General features: G+C 43.2%; 1 protein-coding gene across 6 annotated transcripts in view; it reads left to right on the forward strand.

Annotated features, from left to right (window-relative positions):
• DCLK1 (doublecortin like kinase 1) overlaps positions 1-26,561 on the forward strand; it is a 335,842-nt gene that overhangs the window by 169,323 nt on the left and 139,958 nt on the right. For all 6 annotated transcript variants that reach the window (XM_043477420.1, XM_043477419.1, XM_043477422.1 and 3 more), the window contains exon 4: positions 10,043-10,142. In XM_043477420.1, the coding sequence (XP_043333355.1) occupies positions 10,043-10,142 (100 nt within the window). The remainder of the gene's footprint in view (positions 1-10,042; positions 10,143-26,561) is intronic.

Raw genomic sequence — 26,561 nt, forward strand, 5'->3', positions numbered from 1 at the left:
TGCTAGAGGGTGCTCTTGTTAAGAAAATCTCATCACACAAGCGCTGCTGAGAATCTTGCCCAACCTGGTGATGTCAGCGTCACCATGGAGATCTCATTCCAGTGAGGGGAAGTGGATTCCACAGTCCTGCTTTGGAAATGTGTAACTAGCAGATGCTTTTATTGCCTTTGTTTGAATCCTTGCCCTTGCAGAGCAATTCAAACCGGAAGCTCAGAGGAGAGGAAGTCCGTATTTTCTTCAGTGTTTTTTTTTTTCCTCCACAAGCAGCTTGGTCCCCTGTGATGAGAGTGCATGATGGCAAGTTAATGGGAAAGATATGATTTCAGATTTCACATAAAGAATGTCAGAAAACTGAATATGTTTTCCTTGAGTCAAAGAAATAATTCCAACTTGCTTTAATAATTTTATTAGGTAACTTTTCATTATACACTATAGGATAACTGAGTGGTTTTATCAGCTGTAATTTATAATACATGAATGCAAGGGTATATGTTTCTATGCATTTGAATAGTCTTGTTTTCCTGAAACTTGGCAGGTAAAAGCCTGCCTTTGAATTCTGACTGACCTAGTTTCAAATTCCTATTGATCTTCTGTTTAATTTGGCTAAGTTTTTCTAAATGTGTAAGGTATGGATACTGTGTGTGTGTGTGTGTGTGGTCAGTTGCTCTTTCTTGTCCAACTCTGCGGTCCCATGGACTGTAGCCTGCCAGGCTCCTCTGTTCAGGGGATTTCCCAAGCAAGAATACTGGAGTGGGTTGCCATTTCTTTCTCCAAATAGCATCTAACTATTGTCTCATAGTCTGTCTCCATAGCAGAGGGGCTTAAATGTAATAATGTATATTGAATATTAAGTGTAATAATGTATATAGAAAGGTTCTTGTTGCTCTCTCACACACATCTTTTCTTTATATCTTCATCACATATCTACTATGGTAAAACATAGAACCATTAGAGAAACTGATAAGCAAGAGAATTTAGGTAAGTGATTCAAGTCTATACGACTACCTCAAATCTGTGCCCAGAATCTACATATCATGACCATCATTCAAAGGCTTTTTCCCAGCATATCTGGCAATTACAATCATCCATGTTTTTTGAGATATGGATATATTATGCTAATCATCCCCAGGGATAAACTTAGATGCAATATTTGGGATTGGATTTTCCACCTGATGCGAGCCAACTATGGGGTCAGACTCTGTTGCTGGGAAAGATTGAGGGCAGGAGGAGAAGGGGGCAACAGAGGATGAGATGGTTGGATGGTATCACCGACTCTTATGGACATGGCCGATTTTGAATGAACTCTAGGAGATAGAGAAGGACAGGGAAGCCTGGCGTGCTGCAGTCCATGGGGTCTCAAAGAGTCGGGTGCAACTTAGCAACTGAACAACAACATGTGCACTTATAATAACCAAAGCATTAGGTAAGAACTGAAAATTGATTGATGGCACCTTGTGCCATAAGCTGATTACCTCCTTCATGAATTGCATACAATATGCATATAATGTGTTTTCTAGTGTAGGGACATTTTGACAGAGGACGCTTTTCTCAGAGGAATACACATCTCCAGCTCCCACAAAACTAAAATTTGGCCCCAGGAGTCCCTGATTGAGACAGTGGTTCATAGAACTATATATCCACGTGGTCGCAGGTGAACATACTTGCAGGTGACTTTCACAGCATCATTTCAGTGGAAACCTGGGGCATGAACCCAACTTGTTGTCAGAACTAAAATTTGGCCCCAAGAGTCCCTGATTAAGACAGTGGTTCATAGAACTATATATCCGCTTGGTCGCAGGTGAACATACTTGCAGGTGACTTTCACAGCATCATTTCAGTGGAAACCTGGGGCATGAACCCAACTTGTTGTCAGCAACTGCAGCCAGCTTCCTATCGGCTCCCTGATGCTAATTCAAAGAGCTTCAGGGACTTCCCTGACAGTCTGGTGGCTAAGACTGCAGGCTCCCAATGCGGGGAGCCCAGCTTTGATCCCCGGTCAGGAACTAGATCCCACCTGGCCCAACTGAAAAGATCCCACCTGCCACAACTACAGATCCCACGTGTCGCAACGAAGACCTTAAGTAAATATATATTTTTAAAAGTGTGCTTTGCCCCAAAACGATTGATACCTAGGACCCCCTAGACCCAAAGTGAGATGGGGCACCCATATGCTACCTTTGACCCAAATCTACTTTTACAATAGAAGCCTGTTGTGCCTGGGAGCTATCTGCTGCATTTTTAAAATTTATTTATTTGTTTATATTAGCTATGCATTTGATTTGTGCTTATTTGGAAGGAAAACTGTATTTGGGCTAATGAAAATAGCTAAAATGTATTGAGGGTTTATCCTCTTCTGAGTCACAGTGGAATTCTTTTTTTTTTTTCCTTTTCTTATTTATTTATTTATTTATTTATTTTTCTCATGGGAACATTTTATGGTTTTTTTTTTTCAGTTATTTTTATTAGTTGGAGGCTAATTACTTCGCAACATTGCAGTGGGTTTTGTCATACACTGACATGAATCAGCCATGGAGTTACATGTATTCCCCATCCCCATCCCCCCCCCCCAACCCGATTCCCCTGGTCCTTCCAGTGCACCTGGCCGAGCACCTGTCTCATGCATCCCACCTGGGCCGGTGGTCTGTTTCACCATAGATAGTATACATGCTGTTCTCTCGAAACATCCCACCCTGCTTCTCCCACAGAGTCCAAAAGTCTGTTCTGTACATCTGTGTCTCTTTTTCTGTTTTGCATATAGGGCTTATCATACCATCTTTAAAAATCCATATATTGTGTAGCTGTAATGTGATTATTTATCTTTGGCTCACTCACTATATGGGGCCAATTTCATCCATCTCATTAGAACTGATTCAAATGAATTCTTTTTAATGGCTGAGTAATATTCCATGGTGTATATGTACGACAGCTTCCTTATCCATTCATCTGCTGATGGGCATCTAGGTTGCTTCCATGTCCTGGCTATTATAAACAGTGCTGCGATGAACATTGGGGTGCACATGTCTCTTTCAGATCTGGTTTCCTCAGTGTGTATGCCCAAGAGTGGTATTGCTGGGTCATATGGCAGTTCTATTTCCAGTTTTTTAAGAATCTCCACACTGTTTTCCATAGTGGCTGTACTAGTTTGGCATTCCCACCAACAGTGTAAGAGGGTTCCCTTTTCTCCACACCCTCTCCAGCATTTATTGCTTGTAGACTTTTGGATAGCAGCCATCCTGACTGGCGTGTAATGGTACCTCATTGTGGTTTTGATTTGCATTTCTCTGATAATGAGTGATGTTGAGCATCTTTTCATGTGTTTGTTAGCCATCTGTATGTCTTCTTTGGAGAAATGTCTGTTTAGTTCTTTGGCCCATTTTTTGATTGGGTCATTTATTTTTCTGGAATTGAGCTGTAGGAGTTGCTTGTATATTTTTGAGATTAATCCTTTGTCTGTTTCTTCATTTGCTATTATTTTCTCCCAATCTGAGGGCTGTCTTTTCACCTTGCTTATAGTTTCCTTTGTTGTGCAAAAGCTTTTAAGTTTCATTAGGTCCCATTTGTTTATTTTTGCTTTTACTTCCAATATTCTGGGAGGTGGGTCATAGAGGATCCTGCTGTGATTCATGTTGGAGAGTGTTTTGCCTATGTTCTCCTCTAGGAGTTTTATAGTTTCTGGTCTTACGTTTAGATCTTTAATCCATTTTGAGTTTATTTTTGTGTATGGTGTTAGAAAGTGTTCTAGTTTCATTCTTTTACAAGTGATTGACCAGTTTTCCCAGCAGCAGTGGAATTCTTAAAACAACCAAAACAATAAACTGAGGCGTGAAGAGATGAACATCTGAGGGGCGGAGCTGGGTTAACACGGAACCCTGGGCTTTGACGACCGGGCTGTGCTCTTGGAGAATTGTCCCAGAGTGAACGTCCCTGTTGGGCCACAGAATCGCACTCAGGGAGGAACCATCTCCGCCCGGAGTTCAGGATCTTTAGAAACAGGGGTTTCCTGACTTGCTTGGGTCAGTGGTCATGGCGGAGCAGGAGACGCACCCCAGCCACCTGCCTCCAGACGCATGACAAACCGCTGGAAGGCACTGCAGGTTCCCCTCTGCTGAATTTCTGACTCACTGCAGTGTGTTAGGAGTTCCTTGGAGTGCCAGTCTGTGCCTCCACGTGCTGGAAATGAAGAGGTGAAGGCCGAAGGCAGTCCTATCCTCAAGGCCTCGCACAGTGGTGTCCAGAGAACGCTTATGGAGTGATGACTAGGGGTTCAGAGCAGGGGTGAGTCACTTTGGGTTGGAGTGTAGAGAGAAGATAAGGCTTAGATCTTCAATGGAGCTGAGTCATAGAAAGGATTTAAGTAGTCAAAGAGTTAGTAGGAGGGGATACCTAATGGGAAAAAAATTTGTTCCAAAGCCACACACACATAAGGTAGAAGAAGTCCTTTCCAAGGAAACTAGGTAAAGCAGATAAATTGGAACATGTTTCCTGTTAGAGCATAGTACTTAGATTCATCCATCCATTCATCCATCCATCCATCCACCCATCCACCCATCCACCCAACCATCCATCCACCCAACCATCCATCCATCCATCCATCCATCCATCCATCCATCCATCCATCCATCCATCCATCCACCCATCCACCCATCCACCCATCCACCCATCCACCCATCCAGCCAGCCAGCCAGCCATCCAGCCATCCAGCCAGCCAGCCAGCCAGCCATCCAACCATCCATCCATCCACCCAACCATCCATCCATCCATCCATCCATCCATCCACCCATCCACCCATCCACCCATCCAGCCAGCCAGCCAGCCAGCCAGCCAGCCAGCCATCCAACCATCCATCCATCCACCCATCCATCCAACCATCCATCCATCCAGCCATTCATCTATCCATCCATCCATCCATCCATCCAACCGTTCATCTATCCATCCATCCACCCATCCACCCAGCCATCCAACCATCCATTCATCCACCCATCCATCCAACCATCCATCCATCCAACCATTCATCTATCCATCCATCCAGCCAGCCAGCCAGCCAGCCAGCCAGCCAGCCATCCACCCATCCATCCAACCATCCACCCATCCATCCAACCATTCATCTATCTATCCATCCATCCATCCATCCATCCATCCATCCATCCATCCATCCATCCACCCACCCACCCATCCACCCAACCACCCACCCACCCATCCACCCATCCACCCATCCACCCATCCACCCACCCATCCATCCATCCATCCAACCATCCATCCATCTATCCATATCAACGCTTATTGAGTATCAGGCAGCATCTCCTGGCTAAAGCTACCATGGATTTGAAAGCTAGGTTCAGAGCAGATTTTGAGGATTCTGGAATGCCACACTCAAAGATGAACTCAATGTGATGATAAGTCATAGGTGTTTGTGTGAGCCATGGAGAGAGAGACTGAAAGTTTGCTAAGAAGAAGGAGATTAAGAGAATTAAGTAGGATCAGTGGGAGAGAAAGGAGGTGGGAGTGAGAAAAACCGTGGTCCACAGGTAGGAGGCTAAGCTGTGGACTGAGGTGGTGATGGGGGTGCTGAGGAGGGGTAGGGAAGGCCTGGGTCTGGGAGATGGTGTTGGGGCAGCATCTGTGGCCATGGAGACCACAGAGGTAGATGGGCACTGACTGTACCACCTCTTCTGGAGGCAGGAGTGATGGTGAACAGGGACAGGCTGGACTTTCTTTTCTCAAACGTCATCTCTCTGCCTTTGTATCTTTCTTGGACCCAGTCCTGATGGATGCTTCCAATACCTGATACCTGTTGACCAGAGATTTCACAGAAGAGAAGGTCAACTGTCACTCTCTCTTTGTAGCAAGGAATGTTGTTTTGTTTTAATCCATAAATGGAACTTGTTTCTCAAAAATGGTTACCACACTGACTTTTGAGAACCTCAGACTTAAGAAGGAATAACATTGCATAGATGTATCATACACACAATATTGGTTTTACATTTCTCTGTCTTTTCTAATCCTTTGATGTCAGAAAATACTATAATGCCTAAAGGGAAAATCTACAAGTATATTGGCCTAGAGAAAAAGATTATAAATCTTCCTCTGTTATCCTCTATTGTTAGATGGGATAGAATACATTTGTAGCTGCCTCCAGCTCAATGATCGAGAGTGAGAACAGAGACAAAGTGCATAGATTATTCTAAATCCATCTTTATTGTAACCTTGTGTTTAAGCCTCCTTTGCTATCAACTCTTTTACCAAGGCTTCTAACAGGGAGCAGTTTTCTAAATTTGAACTTGATCTACTGACCCTACCCACCTTCTCTGGGTGGGAGTTTTGTAAGCAGGGAAATGGATAAATGATGCCAGAGCAGAGAGCATAGAAAACATCACAGTTCCTGACAGTTGAACAAATTCTTTGATTTCACTCACTGAAGATTGAGAGGTAAATGGATACATGTTGCTTGGCATTGAAAGGACTTCTTCTCCCTGTCTTCTTTTTTTGTGTGTGCTGAGTGATGACAGTTACTTTTCCAAAGCCATCACTGTGTTCGTTTTATGTTCTTGGAGTCCTGGAGTTGGAAACAGCATCAAAAGTTCATCATGTTTCAGTTCCCACTTGGAACACAGTTCTACTTAAACCATCCAGTTTGTATCACTGTTGCTCTATTCTCTGAGTCTCGGGCTGGGAGGATGGTCATCCGGATATGATGGATGGGAGTTGGCTGGCAACCTGCTCATAACACATTATAGTTTTGATAGTTATCTGTTCCCTTAGCAGTGGCATAAAGTAGCCACCGGTAGATAAAGGCGATCTGGTTGGCCAACTGACATTCTGAAATGCAAATGATGGGAATATGTGGAAAGAAAGGGCATTTTTTTTCTTTTGGAAAACAGTATTTTTCATCCAACAGAGCTTTGTCATCATAATGTTTGGCATAGAACCTGGCACAGAGTAGGTCCAGCTTAAATGTTTGAATGAATTTAAAATTCTCTTCACTTAACGGCTGTCAGCATAGTACCAAAGGGAACCTATCCAATAGGAGAGCATACCATGCTGGTGAGGAGAGTTCCAGAATCAAGTAAGTCTGGGAAACACTGTATTTTTGCATCTCCTCTTTGGAGTTGCAGTGTACTTAGCACATTAAGGGTCTTGAGAGGATCAGAAAGGGACAAACCCAGGTGCCGCTAGTGGTAACTCGCCTGCCAGTGCAGGAGATGTAAAAGACACGGGTTTGATCCTTGGGTCGAGAAGACCCCCTGGAGAAGGCAATGGCAACCCACTCCAGTGTTCTTGCCTGGAGAATCCCATGGACAGAGGAGCCTGGCAGGCTACAGTCCATAGGGTCGCAAAGAGTCAAACAGGACTGAAATGACACAGCACGAAATAAAGAAATCTGTTTATATTGGAGAAATATTTTCCCAATCCCTTTGGCCATAGGACCCTTTGAGGCACAAATTCTATTAATCATTCTCACTTTAGGAAATACTGCTTTTTAGGGTTAATTGTTCATATATTTGCCTGAATAAGACGTGGTTTCCCATTCTTACTCATTTTTATATGCCTGTGTGCTATATGCTAATGGACAGATAGTTGGCACAGTATGGACTTATGCGACTAAAGTGACGACGGCCTGGGCAGGGTTGATTGTGATGACTCCCACGATGATCAGGAAAGCTGCGGTCACGATGCTGGGGTGCTGTGTCATGAAGATACAAATGAAGAGAGTCATGGTTGGAATCTGACAGAGAGAGAGGAATGAAACAGAGAGCGGGTTCTCAATTCAAAAGGCCTGTTATTAACCCAAGTAGACGATCAAAGCTTCTGAGTGTTGAAGACCTTCGGTTCATCTTCCTGGATGATTACAGTGTCCCTCTTAAGTCACCTGTGTTTTCAAGCTTTTAGAGACAGAATAAGCACTGACCACCACGAATGTCCCTTGCTCATACTTAATGCTTGCTATCAAACTGTGAGAGAAGGATCGTTCTGCAGACCTCAGCCAAGTGGTGGTTTGTGGGGATTTTGTTGTTGTTTTTGACTTTTATAGGAGGACAGCTGCTTTACTGTGTGTGTTAGTTTCTGCTCTGCAGCAAAGTGAATCAGCTGTGTGTGTTTGTGTGCGCTCAGTTGCATCTCTTTGCGACTCCCGTGGACTGTAGCCTTCCAGGCTCCTCTGTCCAAGGAACTTTCCAGGCCAGAATCCTGGAGTGGGCTGCCATTTCCTTCTCCAGAATCAGCTGTCTGTATGTCTGTTTCCCCCGTTTTTCTGACTCCCGTTCCATTTGGGTCGCAGAGCGCCGAGTCAAGCGCCCTGTGCTATACATTAGTTATCTGTTTTACACGTAGAAACAATGGTGTATGTATGTCCATCTCAATCTGCTAATCCACCTTCCTTCCCCACTTGGCATCCATGTGTTTGTTCTTCACATCTGTATCTCTGTTTCTGCTGTGCAAATAGGTTCATCTGTACCATTTTTCGAGACTCCACGTGTATGTGTTAATATATGATATTTGTTTTTCTCTTTCTGACTTCACTCTGTCCAAGTAGTTGTTTGAGAATGAGGGATTCTCAAATTGGAGAAAAACTATCTGATGCCTCCACAGCATTGCATCTGGGGCTCTAAACGATGCTATCCTTTCCCACCTTACGTCTGCAAGTGCTCCAGCATCTTTGACTTGTCAGGGTCACGTTACAGGTTGGACTGACAAGGAGCAGAACCCCAGAACCCCAGCAGTACCCTGCAGATGAAGTACCAGTGCATAAGGGAGGGGTTCACAGGAAGCACAGACCAAAAACATCTCACACATCAGACACAGGAAGGCTTGTCTCTGATCCTCAAATATCCAAGGGAAAATGCAATAAATAAATACGAAAGTCTATTTCACGCAGGTCTAAATGGTGCCTTCATGTGACCACTTTACAATCTGCTCCAAGTGGTCAAAGAATATTGAAAATAGAAATCAGAAGTGTTTCCAGTGCCTTCTATTAGCATTATACATACTGTGAACAACAACAGCAAAAAAATTATACTGCACATCCACATCTTCAGAGAGAGAGCAGTAAGCTCGGAATTATTCATCTGGACTACATTTACTTGAAAAGCGGCATTTAGCTTTCAAAGTTCATGTTGGAGAAGAAGTTGAATAAAATATCAAAAGGTTGTTTTAAAACTTTCCCTTTGTGTGACCACAAGCTAGGGAATCATGTGAGTGTTAAAGTTCAGCTTAGCTTGAGATGAGGGATGCAGTTGCTTCGTCTCTGTAGCTAAATCTCTGAAATAACTGACTTTTTCTATTATTACTTTTGTGAAGGGTACCATTTTTGTTTTAGATAGAGGTAGAAGCGATTTTGGGCTTCCCAGGTGGCTCAGTGATAAAAGAAGTCTACTGCCAATGCAGAAGACGCAGATTTGATCCCTGGGTCAGAATGATCCCCTGGAGGAGGAAATGACAATCCAGGCCAGTATTCTTGCCTGGAGAACCCCATGGACAGAGCCTGGCGGGCTACAGTCCATGGGGTCGCAAAGAGTCTGACACGACTTAGCACAGCACAGACAGGGTCTAAAGGAGATTGTTCTATTCCTGTTAGGGGACAAATATTTTCCTCTAGTTGTTGCCCCAGCGACCATCATCATGTAACTATGGCATCAGTTACGAGAAAACACATTTGTTGCTAAAACCAGGCGCTGACTTTTACTGCTCTCCAGGATGGTTGCAATCAGAGGAGTGAAGGAGCACCCCTTTTCTACAAGTTGCTGTGTCCAGTCTCTTGTGAAAATAAAGGGCTCTTACCTCCTAGCCTATTGATATATCAAGTCATAAATGTGACAGTTACCGGTTCTATGTACCTTATCCCGCCTTCCTGCACCACTGAAACGGAACATGTTTCTTACTAGTAACAGATGCTGAAAAACCTCCCTTTGAAATTCCTCGGGAGGAGCGGCCCTGTTGATGCCATTAGATGGGAAGGGGCTGGATGCAGATGTCCGCTGGCGGGGATGCTTTGCTGTGATTGCTGTTCTGCTGACCCCTTGCTGAGTGCCGTGCTTTTCTCTTGTAGGTGATGTGCCTTCAGGACTTTTTTGGTGACGATGACATTTTTATTGCATGTGGACCGGAGAAGTTCCGTTACCAGGATGATTTCTTGCTAGATGAAAGTGGTAAGGAAACAAAAAAAAAAAGTTCAAAACCAGGGGAAATTTGAGGCAGCTTTCCAAAATGAGCTGCACTCGGGCCAAGATTATGTCAACTCAAAAGCTACCAAATCAGTTTCAGATCCTCAGCCAACATGGCTTTTCCATATCTCGAATTTCTTTGATATTTTTTTAATATAGAAAACAGATGAAATGATCATTGGGAAGGTTAAATCGTTTAGAAGAGTAAATTACCAGTGGCTAATTTATAACCGTTTTGTTAACTACATTGGTGTTCTATAGAAAAATCATGGTGCTGATGTCTACGTTTTTAATTACGTATTTTTATCAAAACTCAGAGTTGAAAGGTATGTTATCGTAAAGTTATTGAGCATGTGTCTCGACTCAGCTTTCACATGGCCTCCTTTCTCCTGTAGGTCCTGAGAAAGATGGTCTTGTGTCCCTTTCCTTTAAATACGTCAGAATTTGTGTGTCGTTTGGATCTGTGAAGGATCAAAAAAGAAAAGAGCATAGAGAAGGAACCGTTGATAAAGAGGGAATGATACATCTTAGGAAATGAATGTGAAAGTTTGTAACTTCAAGAATGGGTTTTCTGATACCATAAATCATCTCAGAATCTTAACAGCATCACAGGAAAGACGATTGCCCTGAACAGAGAGACCTTTCCTAAGTCATATGACTTCTGATTTAATTAGGGAGATAGTACATTATTTATTGTTAGTTCAGATTGTTGCTACTTGGAAATACTTTTTGAAGTGATAATGAATTTCTTGCTTAGATAAATGCAGATAAATTAATGAGTTTTTGACCAAGTGGGTGGGAAATACTGGAGCTCCAAATATGGCTGATGTACATTCACATAGACTGTCTATATTATATGCACATATGCATATCAGGTACATGCATTTAAACACATTACAGTTATTTCATCATTTTAAAATGACTTCAGGTGTATAGGGAGGGATAAGAATAAGAGAGGTTGCCCCTTTATCATTAAAACTTTAAATGCCTAATAAAAGATTTTGTAGCTCTATCACTTGAAGAGATTTAAGTTATTGATGTTTTGGTTGAAACGGCTGGAAGAGTGGTTTGGTACCTCTTTCCCTCTAATTAAGTTTTCTCTAAATACTTTGCATCTTTATCTCTGATAGACTCTCCTTGGAGACAAAGATTGATGCAAATCTATCACTCATGTAATGTCCAGGGGCGGGCTCCCCCAGCCCACCCCTTTTTCGGATGAGACAGCTTAGCTGTTGTGCAAAAGAAGTGAAGGTTAGAAGTCAGGCAGAAGAGCCGACAGCACAGTTTTAAGAAGAATAAACCTCCTTATTTCCAATTTGAAGAAAATAGCTGTTTCTGATGGGATGGACGGAGAGACCAGATGCGTTCTGAAATGAAAGTTTGAGTCTGCTGCTTTGATAACAGCAAAAAGCAGCCTGTCAGACTTGAACTGGAATCCGGCTCGGTTTCAGATCAGCAGAGCTGGCCTGGGCTTCTGCCACCCTCCATGTGCCCCCAGCCCCCAGGGAGACTCGGAGCTTCTCTACCACCTTGATTCTCTTGGGGTGGGCTTGGGGTGGGCTTTCGCCCTTGACAGTGTTCTCTCAACCCAGGTGGTTGCAGCCTACTCGTGTTCATCTGCTGTGATGGGCAGGCCGGCTTTCTGAAACATAGAACAGCAAAATCCCCATGATTTCCCTGTAGAAACCTTTCTCATGAATAAGAATGCATATATATATATATATATATATATACACACACACACTCATGCACACGCGTGCACGCTCACGCGGGAGTCAGGGGACGTTGCCCATGATGTGTGGCTTGGCCCCGTGAAGGACTGCCTCAGACTAAAACTTTAATGACAAAGGGAGAACCGCATATCCTTTCCTGGGATGAATATACCCCGAGCGTTTCTTGGTGTGAAGTACATCTGCTGAGTAACCGTGTACTCCCCCATATCCTCCGGGAAGCACGTGGCTTGGGGGTAGGGGTAGAGACGAAGTCTAAATTGAGATTTTTTTTTTTTACTTCCTGGCATGAACCTACCCTGAGACTAAATTCACACGTTGACAACTGCAGTTTCCCCATCGCTTGTACAGCATGTTCTGGCGCTAATGTATTAACATTTGAATCTTTTTTTTTTAAAGTGCTCTGAGCATGATTTGCTGCAGCTTATCTGTACTTGCTAAACGATATTTGCAGGTCGAGGCTTCCTTTGGCATCTTCCATAGGGGCTTCCTGAAAGGAGGAGCAACGGGGAGGCGGGGCCAGCAATGACTGAATTAATATTGGCGCAGAAGCTTTGCTTGATTTAATGGCACCAAGAAGTGGGCTTTTGCCACAAGGCAGCACTTTTATTTTGTCTCTCGAAATTAAGCCAGCTCGCAGAGAGTTCAGGATTAGCAGCGTTACCTCCCCTAATGACTGCTGGGAAAGCTCCTGGAGACGGCTCTTAAGGTCTTTTCCAGTGAGACATTGTGACTTTATAGATGTTTATTTCACGGGACTACAGTGGAGCCATATCAATATTAGAAACCGTGAGGGGGCTTTCTTCCTCCCCCGTTTTCACGGAAAAAAAAAATACCTTCCTTCTTCCAGCTCCAAATGTAACCATTTTAGCAGTATCGTCATCAATCACTGGATTCTTAGCACCTTCTACTGTGGTGGATGAAGGACTATTTTTAGAGACACAGGCCAGTGGATCCTTCCTCAGTCGTGGCTTGTGGTCTCATTTAGAAATGATGAAACATAGTCAAGGGAAATGCCAAATTGGAGACAGGAAGCTTCACACGGTTTTGCTTATATGTTGATGATAAACTGACGAATTTATAATTTGTTGCCCTTAAAAAGTGAGAGGATTTTGTTGAGAAATGCCTACCTCTACCCAGGAGGGTAAAGCAGCTCCTTGGTGAGGAGCCTGTCACAGGATGTCACCTTCTGTCCATCCCTCAAAGCCAACACCCCCCCCAGAGTCGCTTGGCCAGTTTCCTCACCTGCTTACTTCACCCCTGCCAGGCCTGACACCTGCTCAGGAGTTTAAATCTCACTCATCCTTTTTTTTTAAAAAATTAAATTTAATATTTTTATTGAAATGAGTTGATTTACAATGTTGTGTTAATTTCTGCTGTATAGCAAACTGATTTGGTGTTACACACACACACACATTCCTTTTTATATTCTTTTCCATTATGGTTTATTTCAGGATTCAGGATACTGAATACATATTGCTGTGCTATGCCGTGGGCCCTTGCTGCTTATCTGTTCTATGTATACTAGTTTGCATCTGCTAACCCCAAACTCCCAGTCCATCCCTCCCCTTCTCCTCTCTCCTCTTGGCAACCACAGGCCTGTTTTCTGTCTGTGAGTCTGTTTTGTAGATAAGTGCATCTGTGTCCTATTTTAAATTCCACGTATAAGTGGTGTCATATGGTATTTGCCTTTCTCTTTCTGCTCATCCTCTCTGTTTACCAGTTCCCCTGTGCCCTTGATTCCTTAATGTTAATAGGCATTAATATTAATTCCTTAGTGTTAATAGGCATGACTTCAGACTTACATATTTTTGTTTGGATGTTGTCTATCTGTCTCCTAAGGTTGCTGTAACAAAGAGTCCTGTCTCTGGGGAATTCAGGTCCAGGTTTCTCCTGCAGTAGACAGACCCATCTGGAGTATAGTGTTCTTCCTGGGTGTGTGATTCAAGAAGGGATGTTTCCTCAGCTTTCTCTTGTAGACCCTATGGTATCGGGTACCCAGGACCCTCTTGATACATGTTCCCAGAAGTATTCCATCCTGACCTTGGAAACAAGGACTCAGGTCCTGTATGAGATGCAGCAGAAGCTACACCAGGCACCACAGGGTCCTCATTGCTTTCCCCAACTCTGGGTGATGAGAAAGTAGGGTTAGAACCCAGCACAGTGGAAGCAATACTGGGACAGGGTTAGGAGACGAAGGTCTGGTCCAAGCCCGGTGTCCTGCTTGCTGTGTGGTCTCTACATCTCCAAGCCTGCTTTCCATTCTGTAAAACACCTTCCCCCCCACCTCCCCGGGTTGTAATGGACCTCAAATGAGATAATAAATGTCAAAGCACGTTCAAAACTGTGTTCCTTATTACTTTAGTGAATGATGTTAGTGAATGACACCTCAGCTGAAATATACCTCCTGGTGGACTGCAGCTGGACTCAGCCACAAAGCTGCATTGGAAGGGCTTAATTGGAGGCAGATGTCACTAAGATTTGCTGCTGGGGCACTTTAGAACAAAAAAGTGATTATCTATTGCTTTTTTCCCACTCTCAACTTTTATTCCTGTGGTGGAGGTGAGAGGAGATGCAGTGACCTTTGAAGATACCCACAGTTTTCTGGAGGGAATCTCTGGAAGAGTTAAACCAAATGACATTTAGACCCAGTCAGATTTCTAAAACTGATGATGTTCAGAAAGTCCCAGCTCTTAGGTCCACGATGATTTGGGTTAGAGGGATTTTAATGGATCTGCTGCTCTGTCCTGGGGCTGGTGATGCCGAGAAACAACAAGGTCACTGGGGACACCAGAAAGACGCTTAGTGTCTGGGTTGGCCAGACCTCCTCACAAAGTGGCTTTTGAGCTACTGCCAACAAAAGTCATTCATTCTTTCATGTGGAGCCCACCAGGCTCCTCTGTCCATGGGGATTCTCTAGGCAGGAATATTGGAGTGGGTTGTCACATTGTCCTCCAGGGGATCTTCCCAACTAGGGATGGTCTTCTGCATTGCAGCAAGATTCTTTACCATCTGAGCCACCAGGGAAGCCCATTCTTTCATACATCCATTCATTTATTCAGTAAGCTAAGCTAACTTACCATGTGCCAGGCAGTGCAGTAGACACAAATAATTGTAGACAGTAACACTTCTGTGAAATAGGACCCTCCTATGACTTTTAATATTGCTTATGTCTGAAGCTGTCAAAGGATCTTGGCTGCTGAACTTTGACTCAGAATATTAATTTTTGCTTGTATATTTTATCTCTTTGGAGTAATATTATGGTAAAATATCTGACGGGTCACAACATACTGACAATTCTTTATAGGTTTAAATTTTAATTGGATGATGTGTCCCATTTAAATGGAATCTGTGAGCAGATTTATTTCAGATGTGTGGTACCTGATGCTGGAATACTTGATAGGTTCAATAGATTTTGATGTAAGAAATGTACAGTTCTTATTTAAAAAAAAAATTATAACTGTAGTGGTAAATAATTGCCACGTTTCTGTGACCTTTTCTTTTTGAATAGAAAATCTGGTATGAGTTTTTATGAATTCTAAACAGAAAGCCCATTGGCTTACATGCTTGCTCTTGTCAGTAAGTTCCCAATTGCGTCTTAGCTGTAGAAAAATTAAAGGGGTTCTGGAGACTTCCTTCTCCATGGTTACATTTCAGCTCATGCGTAAATATAAAGTTCCCCAGAACATAGTGGTATTTTCTAATTTAATTCGCTGCCAAGCTTGGAGGCCTATAGATACTTTGGAGACATGTAGAGACACATTATACTTTGGAGACAGAATCTAACTCAAGTACCAGCTAGTTCCTTTTCTATGAAAAGATGATTTTCTCCTTAGGAAGGAAAGACATTGTATTACTATACATGCCATTATTAATTAACACATGCCATCTTTTCTTTATGTTTTCTCTTCCAGTCCTCATGGGGCTTCTTTTTCTTATATTCAGTAACAGTGACACCTGAATTGTTGACATGAAAAAACCTACAAAATGTAACATTGAGAATGAATCATATGCATGAGGCGTCTTGGAAACCATGAGTTTACAGTCCCTCCTGACAGCACTGCAACAGTTGTTCATCTATCCCCAACTAAAGCACTCTGTTTTGGCAACTTACACCTTTATAAGAAGGCCAGTTCCACTTTCCACTAATGCTGCTTTTAAATAAGTTTTTTCTTATATTGACCCTAAATAAATCTCTCTCTGACCTGTTCACAGTGGTCCTATTTCTGCCCTCCAGAGCAGTAAAACCCACCCACTGCCTTCATTCTTAGAAGATGAACTTTCCTCGTAGACCACCAGGATGATCAAAGCCAATTCACAGTAAACTATTTTATTTCATTGTCCTTCTAGACCCAAAATGTCCCTGAACATTCACTCATTTTCTCCCCTCCGCCCTTATTTCAAAGGAAGAAGAGTCTTTGTTTGGCAATGATAATCTTCTTGACTTTGTCTTCTCTCTTATTTGTGACCTTGCCTTTTCAGCATTCCCTTCCTCTTGTTCCTGAACATTTGTTGTTCTACCTCGGTTTTATAATCTCTTTCTTCTCAACTCATGATCATGCTTCAATTTCTCCTATCCTAAAGGAGCTGTCAATCATTTGATCAAACCACAGTGCCTTTCTGTCTCTGCCAAACAGCTTTAAAAATACTGTCCTTGAAACCTCCATCGCCTCAGCCTGACTCACGTTTTATACCTTTGGGTAAATGGTATGCTGAAAACACAAAAGTTTTTGTTGTTTTTTTTTAATTTACAGAATTGTCCTTCACTATTTCTTCCAGTGCAGGGGATGCTGGTTTGATCCCTGGTCAGGGAGTTAAAATCCCACATGCCTTGCAGTGAAAAAAACAAAACATAAAAGAGAAGGAATGTATAACAAATTCAATTAAGACTTTAAAAATGATCCAGTCAAAAGAAAAAAAATCTTAAAAAAAAAAAAAAGACTTTTCTTTCCTAAGATAGTAAAAAATGTTATGAACTCTTCTAGCTACAAACCATCATCTCAATTCAGAAGTGGAAACATGTAGTCCTATGCAGTAGTCACTCCAAATTGGAATGGTTTTTCCTTATGGATCCAGGGCCCAATGTAGTGAGTTCTTTCTCTGCAGGAAAAAAAAAAAGTAGGGTTGATACCTTCTCTCCTCTTTACTCGCCACCTCTGTGCTATTGATCCTCCCAGGGTTGGAGTAGGGAATGGGGAAGTGGGGCTGGGTGATGAGGAGTGGGTGGTGGGTCCTCGTGACTGTGCTGCGGTGGCTCAGCCTCTCTGGGCATGAGCGCAGGTGCTCAGCGAAGTCTCTTTCGAGTGTTTGCATCGGTTCCTCAGGGACTCTCACTGGGAACATTCAACTCTTCTTCGATGCGGTGAGTTCAGTTTCTTCCAGTTTTGGCTACTTCTCCCTCAGTCCTGGTGTTCCCAAGCTCTGCTTGTTGGCCTCAGATGATCCTCTCGAGAAGAATGTAAATGATCTTCATGCCAGCTCACTCCCTCAGATCTGTCACTACACTCATATGTCTTTTGCCCCAACCACAGGCCACTCGGTGCCAGCAAATCTCCTTTACTCTGCTGCCAGAGGTTCTCGGAAGAAAAACCAGACACTCAAACACCAGTCTGTTATCTCCCTCCGTCCATAGATGACACTGACCGAGCTCTTCAGATCTCCCAGGGGAGCCCCAGCTGGGATGAGAGGGAGCATCTTCCCTCCTTTGGGGTTCAGGGGCTCACAGCGCAGCTCTTTCTAAAGAGATCCGTCTCAGAAATCCCCTTTCTCTCTAATACCTCTTATACCTTTGAAAGTGGGTAAGAAGACTTAAGGCCAGCAATCGTTTCTTTGCGTCTACATGGACCTTTCTAGAAGCTTATCCGTCTTGCAATTCACTCTTTGTATCTGATACATACCCCTTTGGAGTATGGATGAAAATCTCATTTCCCCTTACATAATAGTATCACTGAACAAGGGTGATCATCACATCACTATACCCTGTGTTCTCCATGTTTTTGCTTCCTGACTCCTTGGAGGTATTTGTTTTGTCTTTATTTTTTATTGGAGTAAATTGCTTTACAATTTTGTGTTGGTTTCTGCTGTAAGACAAAGTGAATCAGCAATGCCTCCACATGTGTTCCCTCCCTCCTGGGCTGCCCCCACCCTCCCCACCCATCTAGGTCATCACAGAGCAGTTCCCTGTGCTACACAACAGATCCCCGCGAGCTGTTTATGTTACCCATGGTAGGTAGTGTATTTATGTCAAACCTAACCTCTTAATTCATTCCACCCTTCCCTTCCCCGCCCCCCAGCCCAGCTCCTGTATCCATGCATCCATTCTCTACATCTGTGTCTCTACAAAGCGGTAGAGATGAACGTAGTTCCAGGGCAGGAATAGAGACACATTGGATGTTTTTGCTGATGCCCCTTGTCCTTCGTGGTCTGTCCTGATCTTCTGCCCACTTCCTTGACTCTTCCTAAGCTTCTTTCAAGTTTATTCTTCTGTCATATATCCCCTCATAGTTGTTCCCTAAGATTCATTCCTCAACTCTTTTTTTTTTCTACTTAATTGCTCTCTGTTCCTAGCCAAATTCATCTACCTTAATGGTTTCAGCAGTGATGGTTATGGTAGACAGTGACGGTGACAAATGGCAACCAGATGGTATGCAATAAGCAGAGCCTTTGAAGTATGTATAATTTTCCCAATTTTACAATTAAGGAAATTAAGGCTTTGATGATAAGCAATTTGTCCAAGGCCACACAGCTAGTTAGTGTGGAAGGCAGAGTTCAAACCCAAGTTCATTTATGTTTGACAACACATGCTTCATCTTTAAGTGTACCTCCTCTCAAACCTACATCTCTAACCCTGACTCCTCTCATGAGCCCCTGAACCATATTTCCAACTTTCTCTCATGAACTGCTTTCCAATTTTTCCATAGCCACCTGAAATCCAACACAGTCCACAGCTGAATGTATCATCTTCTTGGTCAACTTTATTCTGCTTCTGTGTTTCCCATTCTAGTGCATGGCTTCAGCCTTCTCCTCAACCACAAGGTTGTCACCATGGAGTTGTCTTCTGTTGTCTGCTCACCTTCACTCCTCCTGTCCAACAGTTTTATTCTCCTGATTTCCATTGTCACTGCCTTTATCTTGGGTTCCTTTCTCATAATCTCTTGCTTAGACTTACAAAGATTCTTCACTTTGCTTTCCTGACTCCAGCCATGTTTGCACACAGATTGATTCTCCTAAGTTCCCTTGATGAGCCTTGCACTGCCCAGGTCCTCCTTGGCATGCAGTTCTAGTCCTCCCGTGCAGTAAGTCAGCTCCGTTGTGTCTTTGTAGAGTGTTCTCATCACTTTCTTCTTCCCGTGTTCCCTAGCCACAGCACTGATCGCTGGTCTCCCCAAAGACTCCTTTATTTTCTGCATCTCTGCCTTTGCTCATACTGTCCCACCCGCCGGGAATGTTCTTCTGCCCTTTCTCCTGTGTCACCCAACACCCAACTCCCTTCTGTCCTTTGAGGTTTCATTCAAAAGTGGCCTTTGGCATGTGGAACTCTGCTCAATGTTATGTGGCAGCCCCAATGGGAGGGTGGTTTGGGGGAGGATGGATGCATGTGTATGTACGGCTGAGTCCCTTTACTGTTCATCTGAAACTACCACAGCATCGTTAATTGGCCATTTGTTGTTGTAATTTAGTTGCTAAATCGTGTCCGACTCTTTGCGACCTCATGGCCTGCAGCGTACGAGGCTTCCCTGTCCATCACTATCTCCTGTAGTTTGCTCAAACTCATGTTCATTGAGGTGGTGATGACTATACCCCAATACAAAATAAAAAGTTCAGTGTTAAAAAAAAAAAGTGGCCTTTGTGGTAAAACCTCTCCCATCTACTCGGTTTCAATCAATTACTAATTTCTCATTCTTTTTATACATCTTGATCTCATTTCATTCTCAGAAAAATTCTTGCCATGTGGTGCTACAGTGACATTAATAGCGGATAAGAAACTGTTCAAAATCATATACTTACTAGGTAATAGAACTGGAATAAAAGACGGGGGTCCCAGACTCCTCATTTCATCTTAACTACAAGTGCCTTCAGGCTGGTCCTGGATGTCATTAATCTCTATAACACAGCACCTATTACAGTGCCCTGAATATGGTAAGTGCCCAAGAAATGTTAGTCACTCAGTCGTGTCCAAGTCCTGTGCGACACCATGTATTGTAGCCTGCTAGGCTCCTCCATCCATGGGGATTCTCCAGGCAAGACTACTGGAGTGGGTAGCTCTTCCCTTCTCCAGGGACGGTTGAATTCGTGTATGAATCTGCTCCACCTGTCAATGCTTCAGATATTTGAGGACTGAGGCCCATTACTTCCCCCAGATTTTTATCCAGGTTCATTAGGCAGAGCTTTCTTAAGACCACACTGCTATCCCGGTGACATTTCTCTGGGTACTTTGTGGTCAGCAATATCCTCCTTAAAATAAACCCAGGATTGAATTCTGTATTCCTTGGGGGCTTCGAACAGTTTAGGGAATATGAACTTACTTAATAAAGGCATCCAGCTTGTTCACATGCAGCCTCAGAGTGACGCTGGCCTCTTTAAACTATTGCCCAACAACGCGAGTTCATGCTCAGCTTATGGCCTGCTGAATTCCCTGGGGCTTCCAATAGTGATGTCAAGTCAGGTTCTCCTTTAAGTGCATATTTGAACCTCCATCCAGGACTTCCATTGTTTCCATGCCAGCCAACATCTTATTAACGTTAGCCATTACTTCTGGCCATTTAAGAGCTTTCAACATCCGAGTTCTGCCTGCGGATACGTAATGACAGAGAATGGAGTTGAAATGAGGTCTTCCTGGCTTACTGGCCCCTTCTCCTGCCAGCTGAGTTCTGCTGCTAGGGGCCTGTCTAGCTGAAGACCGGCAGTAGCATAGCTGCCTGCAAGCTCTCAGACAAAACGAAAAAGCATAAAAGGCTACAATAAACTTCATATGTTTCCTCGGGGCTGACAGTGGCAGTGTCCAGCTTTGGTTGGGTCACTACCTTCCTCCATCTGGGCACCAGTCCTGTAGAGGAGGACAGCATGTACTTTTGTCCCCCGCCCTGGACCCACACATGTCCCTAGTACAGAGGGGTACAGTTCGAGCTTTCTTCTTAACATAGGTCCACAGGGCATATGCACTCAGCCTTTTGTTCCTGTGAAATCTACCGATTCAGTTCCTGCAGCAAGAGTGTGTTAAGAGACTTCTGTATGTCAAGGATTCTTGGAGTTTCAATAAAGTTCTGGGAAGTTAATGTCTACTTCCTGGAAAGCAGATGAAGTGGATTACTAAGGAAAAATACTTGGTGTGAAGGTGATTCTAAAATCAAGTTTCAAAGTTGGGTAATTGATACAAGTGTGGATATAGGTTGTCTTTACAGGTTTTCACTCCTGTAAGTATTCGAAATAACTGAAATATAATAAGATCCTGATATTATATGAATCTTTGCTCCTTACAGCTAGATTTTTTCTCTCAATGGATCTGGAAAATAAGCAAATGTATAAAACTCTTAGTAAAAAATAAAAAAATGATTGTAGGAGTGACTTATCTTGATGTATCAATAAGCAAGGTCATTGTGAAATCAGGAGTCTTCACTTTTTTTGGAGACCTAAACAAATCTGGGGCTTCCCTGGTGGCTCAGTGTTAAAAAAAAAAAAAAAAAATCTGCCTGCCAATGCAGGAGGCATGGGTTTGAGCCCTGATTCCAGAGGATCCCACATACTGTGGAGAAACTAAGCCCGTGACCCTCAACTATTGAGCCTGCGCCCCAAAGCCCATGCTCCACAACAAGGGAAGCGACCACAGTGAGAGGCCCATGTGCGACAACTAGATAAAATCCCTCTAGCACCGAAGACCCAGCACAGCCAATAAATGAATAAAATTATTTTTAAAAATATAACAGCTCTGAAGGAGTTTCTCTAAATTCATATGAATCTTATCAGATCATCAGAACAAAGTCCAAAAAACTCAGCAACCCTGTCAAGAAGTTCCAGCAATAGAAATAAAAGACCCTGCATCTCTGGATGCAGAGGAGGGGATGAGTGAAGGAAAACTGTGGTCCAGTGGTCAGAGGGAGAGCTAGCATCCTTTTCCTCTCAAGACAACATCAATCTCTACCTTTACTTTAGTGATCAGTCTCTACCTTTAGTACGCCAGAGCCCATGGCTCAGTAATTATCTTTCAATCACTTGTAGGGTGTCCCACCGATATGACAGCTGGGACATTTCTCTGGTAGAACCACAAAACTCCCTACTCAACTATTGAGAACTGAGGTTGTAAATCTTTCGAGTTGATGATCACTGGAAAAAACAAAATCTCTCCTTTTGTAAGGTTGCGCCTCAACTTTAGGGACAGTTTAGCTAAACCTGTTGCTATTGTTGTTCAGCCACTAAGTCGGGTCCAACTCTTTGCAACCCCAAGGACTACAGCATCCAGGCTTCCCTGTCCTTCAGGATTTCCCAGAGTTTGCTCAAACTCATGTCCATTGAGTCAGTGATGCCATCCAACCATCTCATCCTCTGTCGTCCCTTCCTCCTCCTGCCTTCAATCTTTCCCAGCATCAGGGCCTTTTCCAGTAACTCAGTTCTTTGCATCAGGTGACCAAAGTGTTGGAGCTTCTGCTTCAGCATCAGTCCTTTCAGTGAGTATACTGTTTTAAAAATTTTTTGGTTGTTCATTTCACAATTGATTATCTTTCAACAGAATTATTCTGAGAATGCCATTTAAAGTCAGAAGATTAGGTGACATTGGGATTAGCTTTAAAAACCTGTGGAAAAAAAGGAGTACTGTTGTTTCTTCTTCCTCAAATGAGATATAAAATGTTACCATATACAATGGATTTCACAAATATGAAAAGTAGGATCAATGAATATACTTTGGAGGGTTTACGAATTCAGGGCTTACGAATAAGTTGAATTCAGTACGAATTCAACTTATTATGTCAAGAATTCTGATCTTATGTATGTGTATACATATAGGTATAAATTTTACTGAATTTGACTGCTATTTAGTGAATGTCTATGTGCCAGATCCCATACTGAGCAGCAAGTATTTAACAGTAAACTAAAGAGAAAAAAACTTTTGCCCACATGGAGCTTATATTCTGGGAGAGGAAGGTATTTAATAAGCAAACTCGTAAGTGAATTGCATAAACATCAGAAGATAAGTGCAATGAAGAAGGAAGTAGGGAGGGAAGGGAGAGTGTGTGGGGTGGGGTGCATGGGAGGGTGTGGATGGGGATGCAGTTGTAAATAACGCACAACTGACTCGAGCAACGTGGGACCTAGAGGCACTTAGCGGCCTGGTTGAAAATATGTACTGCTCTCTCTGCCTCAGAAACAAAGACGCTGAAGTCTGACCCACCCAAGGGCAGGACCCCAAAGCAGTCTGGATAGAATCAGGGCTCAAACCCTAATTCTTTTGATTCCATCCATTGAGATCTCTAATCGAAATGGGCCACCGACACTCGGCAATGTGATTTTCACACACATCATCTCATTTCATCTGACTCTGCAGTTCTCTCTCCTTGCCTCACACACGTGGCTTCACATGCAAACTGCAGGTTTAGATAAGGCATAGTGTCCTTGAGGTTTCAAGCATGGAAGACACTAATGTAGAATAATTCTGCATAAACTTGAGGTTCAGTGTGGTCGTGTTTATATGGTCGCGTCTGCTTGCTTTGTTCTCAGTGCATGTATTCAGATCTATATACATAACCTGATCTGCCAGCAAACAGATCAGAATGATGAGAGCTATCCAAAACAACCACCAAAATGCACAGAAAAGATTCTTGACTTAAAGATAATACAGTTAATATAAAGAATGCTTTGAAAAGGGAAGTATGCAACTTAGACCACATTTAAATGGAGTAAGACTTTTTCTTAATCCGAGGCCCAAGAAAAGTTTTCTATCAAACTGATTGATAGTATTATTTTGGAAATACCCTTTAGGATGTTTCTCTTTATTTGGACCAATCTTACAGACCAGTTAATAGATGGCATCATTTCTGCAGCTTGGCCTGAAAGTGGTGATAGCATTAGCATCTTTTATGCAGTCCCTTAAATGCGCTGCAGCTAATTATATAATTTCTCATCTTTGGTTTGTAGCCAGCAGCAGGACTCTGAATTATTTAGAGTGATGATAATTCTCTTGCTTAACTGTCTCTTTGCTAGCAGTTTGTAAAGGAAGCTTGGCCCAGGCTGCCTGTGGCAGCGTCCTCTTGGAAGAGTTCTCACTCGTCTCTCTTGGTCACTCCTCTGTCCAGCAGACTTCTAAAGAGGACAGGAGGAGGGGTGTCTGGAGTCCATCAAGTAATCTATGAACTCGCCAGTTAGGGCAGGAAACTGATTCAAAGATTATATGCTCACCTTTGGATTTGAATGGTGAATTATTCACAAGTAACCATTCAAGTGCAGTGAATGATTCTAAAAAAATATTGTCTAGGGATTTCCATGGCATTCCAGTGGTTAGGACTGTGTTCTTCCAGTGCAGGGGACATGGGTTCGATCCCTGGTCGGGGAACTAGGATCCCACATGCTTGGAGGTGTGGCCAGAAATTAAAGATACAGTCTAAATTGGGGGTTAGCACCTTTTTCTGCAAAGAGCCTGATAGTAAATATCTTAGGCTTAACAAACCACGTCGTCTTTGCTGCTACCCCTTAGCTCTGCTGTTGCCGAATGAAGGCAGCCTCAGACAATACTAAAGTACACAAGTAGGCTGTGTCCTAGTAAAACTGTTTTATCTGGCTGTGGCCCGGTTTGGCTTGCAGGCTTCAATTTGGTGAGCCACGGTCTGAATCACTGATTTTTTAATCTCCTGGGGAATAGGCTCCTTCATGAGGACTTAATGAGAGGTATGGACCCTACTCCAGAAAAATAAACGTTTCCATGCACAGCCATGAGTACACACACGTACATGCATGTGCACACACACAAGCGCCTTCACTTTCAAGAAGTTACATATCCTCAAAGCTAGGACCCAGACTAAGAGCTCTTGGTCTGATGGATACAGGTTAAGAATTCTTGGTTTGGGTGGCGCTTTCCTGACAGACTTTATAGTGACGTGCTGGATACCCTGGGACAGCCATCCTTTTAAAAGGAAGAGAAAGAAAAGAAAAAGATGGATTTGTTCCTACACATCAGAAACTGCAAGACTCTGATCAGACCCTGCAGTTCATGTGGAAATACAGAAGGCTTGCATTAGAGGGGCAGCTCGGGGCTTCATAGGGAAGCAGCCTGGACACATCATCCAGACAGAGAAGTGGGCATTTCCCTGCCAGTCCAGTGGTTAAGGTTTCTAATGCAGGGGGTGAGGGTTCAGTCCCTGGTTGGGGGAACTAAGATCTCGCCTGCCTCACAGCCAAAAAAGCAAAATGGAAAACAGAAATGATGTTGTAACAAATTCAATAAAGACTTTAAAGATGGTCCACGTCAAGGAAAAAAAGAAAAGAATTATTAAAACAAAGAGAAGTAGACTTTGGGAAGAGACTGGTGTCAGTGGCTGTTAGCTTGTGACGCTTAAGTGAATAGCGGGTGACCTGGGTGCAGGCCTATAATTTGGAACGCGACTGCAATGCTGCCTCCTTCCGACCCCTCTTGGACTGTCCCAGTCCCCAGCACCCTCTGTTTTTGCTAGAATGGGGTCTATTCTCACATCTACATGTGTTTGGCCTTCTTTTTTTCTCTCATTGTCTCATGGACATTAGGTCCAGAGTCCCTGAAAACTTAATTATTCTTTGTTCTTTAATGTTTGTCTATTTTGGGGTGCACTGGGTCTTCGTTGCTGCACTTGGGCTTTTCTCCAGTTGCAGAGAGCGGGGTCTGCCCTCTCGTCACAGTACACGGGCTTCTCATTGTGGTGTCTTCCCTTGTTGCAGAGCATGGGCTTTAGGCACCCTGGCTTCAGTAGTTGTGGTCCATGAACTCTATAGTTGTGGTTCCCGGACCCTAGAGCACAGGCTCAGTAGTTGTGGCTCATGGGCTTAGTTGTTCCGAGGCATTTGGGATCTTCCCAGGTCGGGGATCGAACCTGTGTCTCCTGCATTGGCAGGCGGATTCTTTACCACTTAACCACCAGGGGAGCCCTAGTATGATACCCTTGAAGACAGCGGTTAGCATTTTATACACTCTCCCAAAGCTCCAGTGCCCAGCACTCCTCTCTTTTTTTTTTAAACACCTAAAATAATTCCTTTAATTTTCCAGGTATTTTATTTATTTTTTTAGGATCATTGTTTTTTGTTTTTTTTTTTAATGGACGTATAGCTCATTTACAATGTTGTGTTAGTTTCTGGAGTACAACAAATTGATTCACTTATTGTTGCTGTTTACTTCCTAAGTTGTGTCTGACTCTTCTGCAACCTCATGGACTGTAGCCCACCAGGCTACTCTGTCCATGGGATCTCCCAGGCAAGAATACTGGAGTGGGTTGCCATTTCCATCTCCAGAGGATCTTCCCAATCCAGGAATCAAACCCACATCTCCTGCAGTGGCAGGCAGATTCTTTACTGCTGAACCACCAAGGAAGTTATATATAAAACTGTTTTCCTGGTTTATTACAGGATAGTGAATGTAGTTTCCTGTGCTATACAGTAGGACCTTGCTTACCCAGTTTTATATATACATATATATGTGTGTATATACGTGTGTGTATATATA

This window comes from Cervus canadensis, chromosome 9, assembly GCF_019320065.1.
Source record: "Cervus canadensis isolate Bull #8, Minnesota chromosome 9, ASM1932006v1, whole genome shotgun sequence".
NCBI lineage: Eukaryota > Metazoa > Chordata > Mammalia > Artiodactyla > Cervidae > Cervus > Cervus canadensis.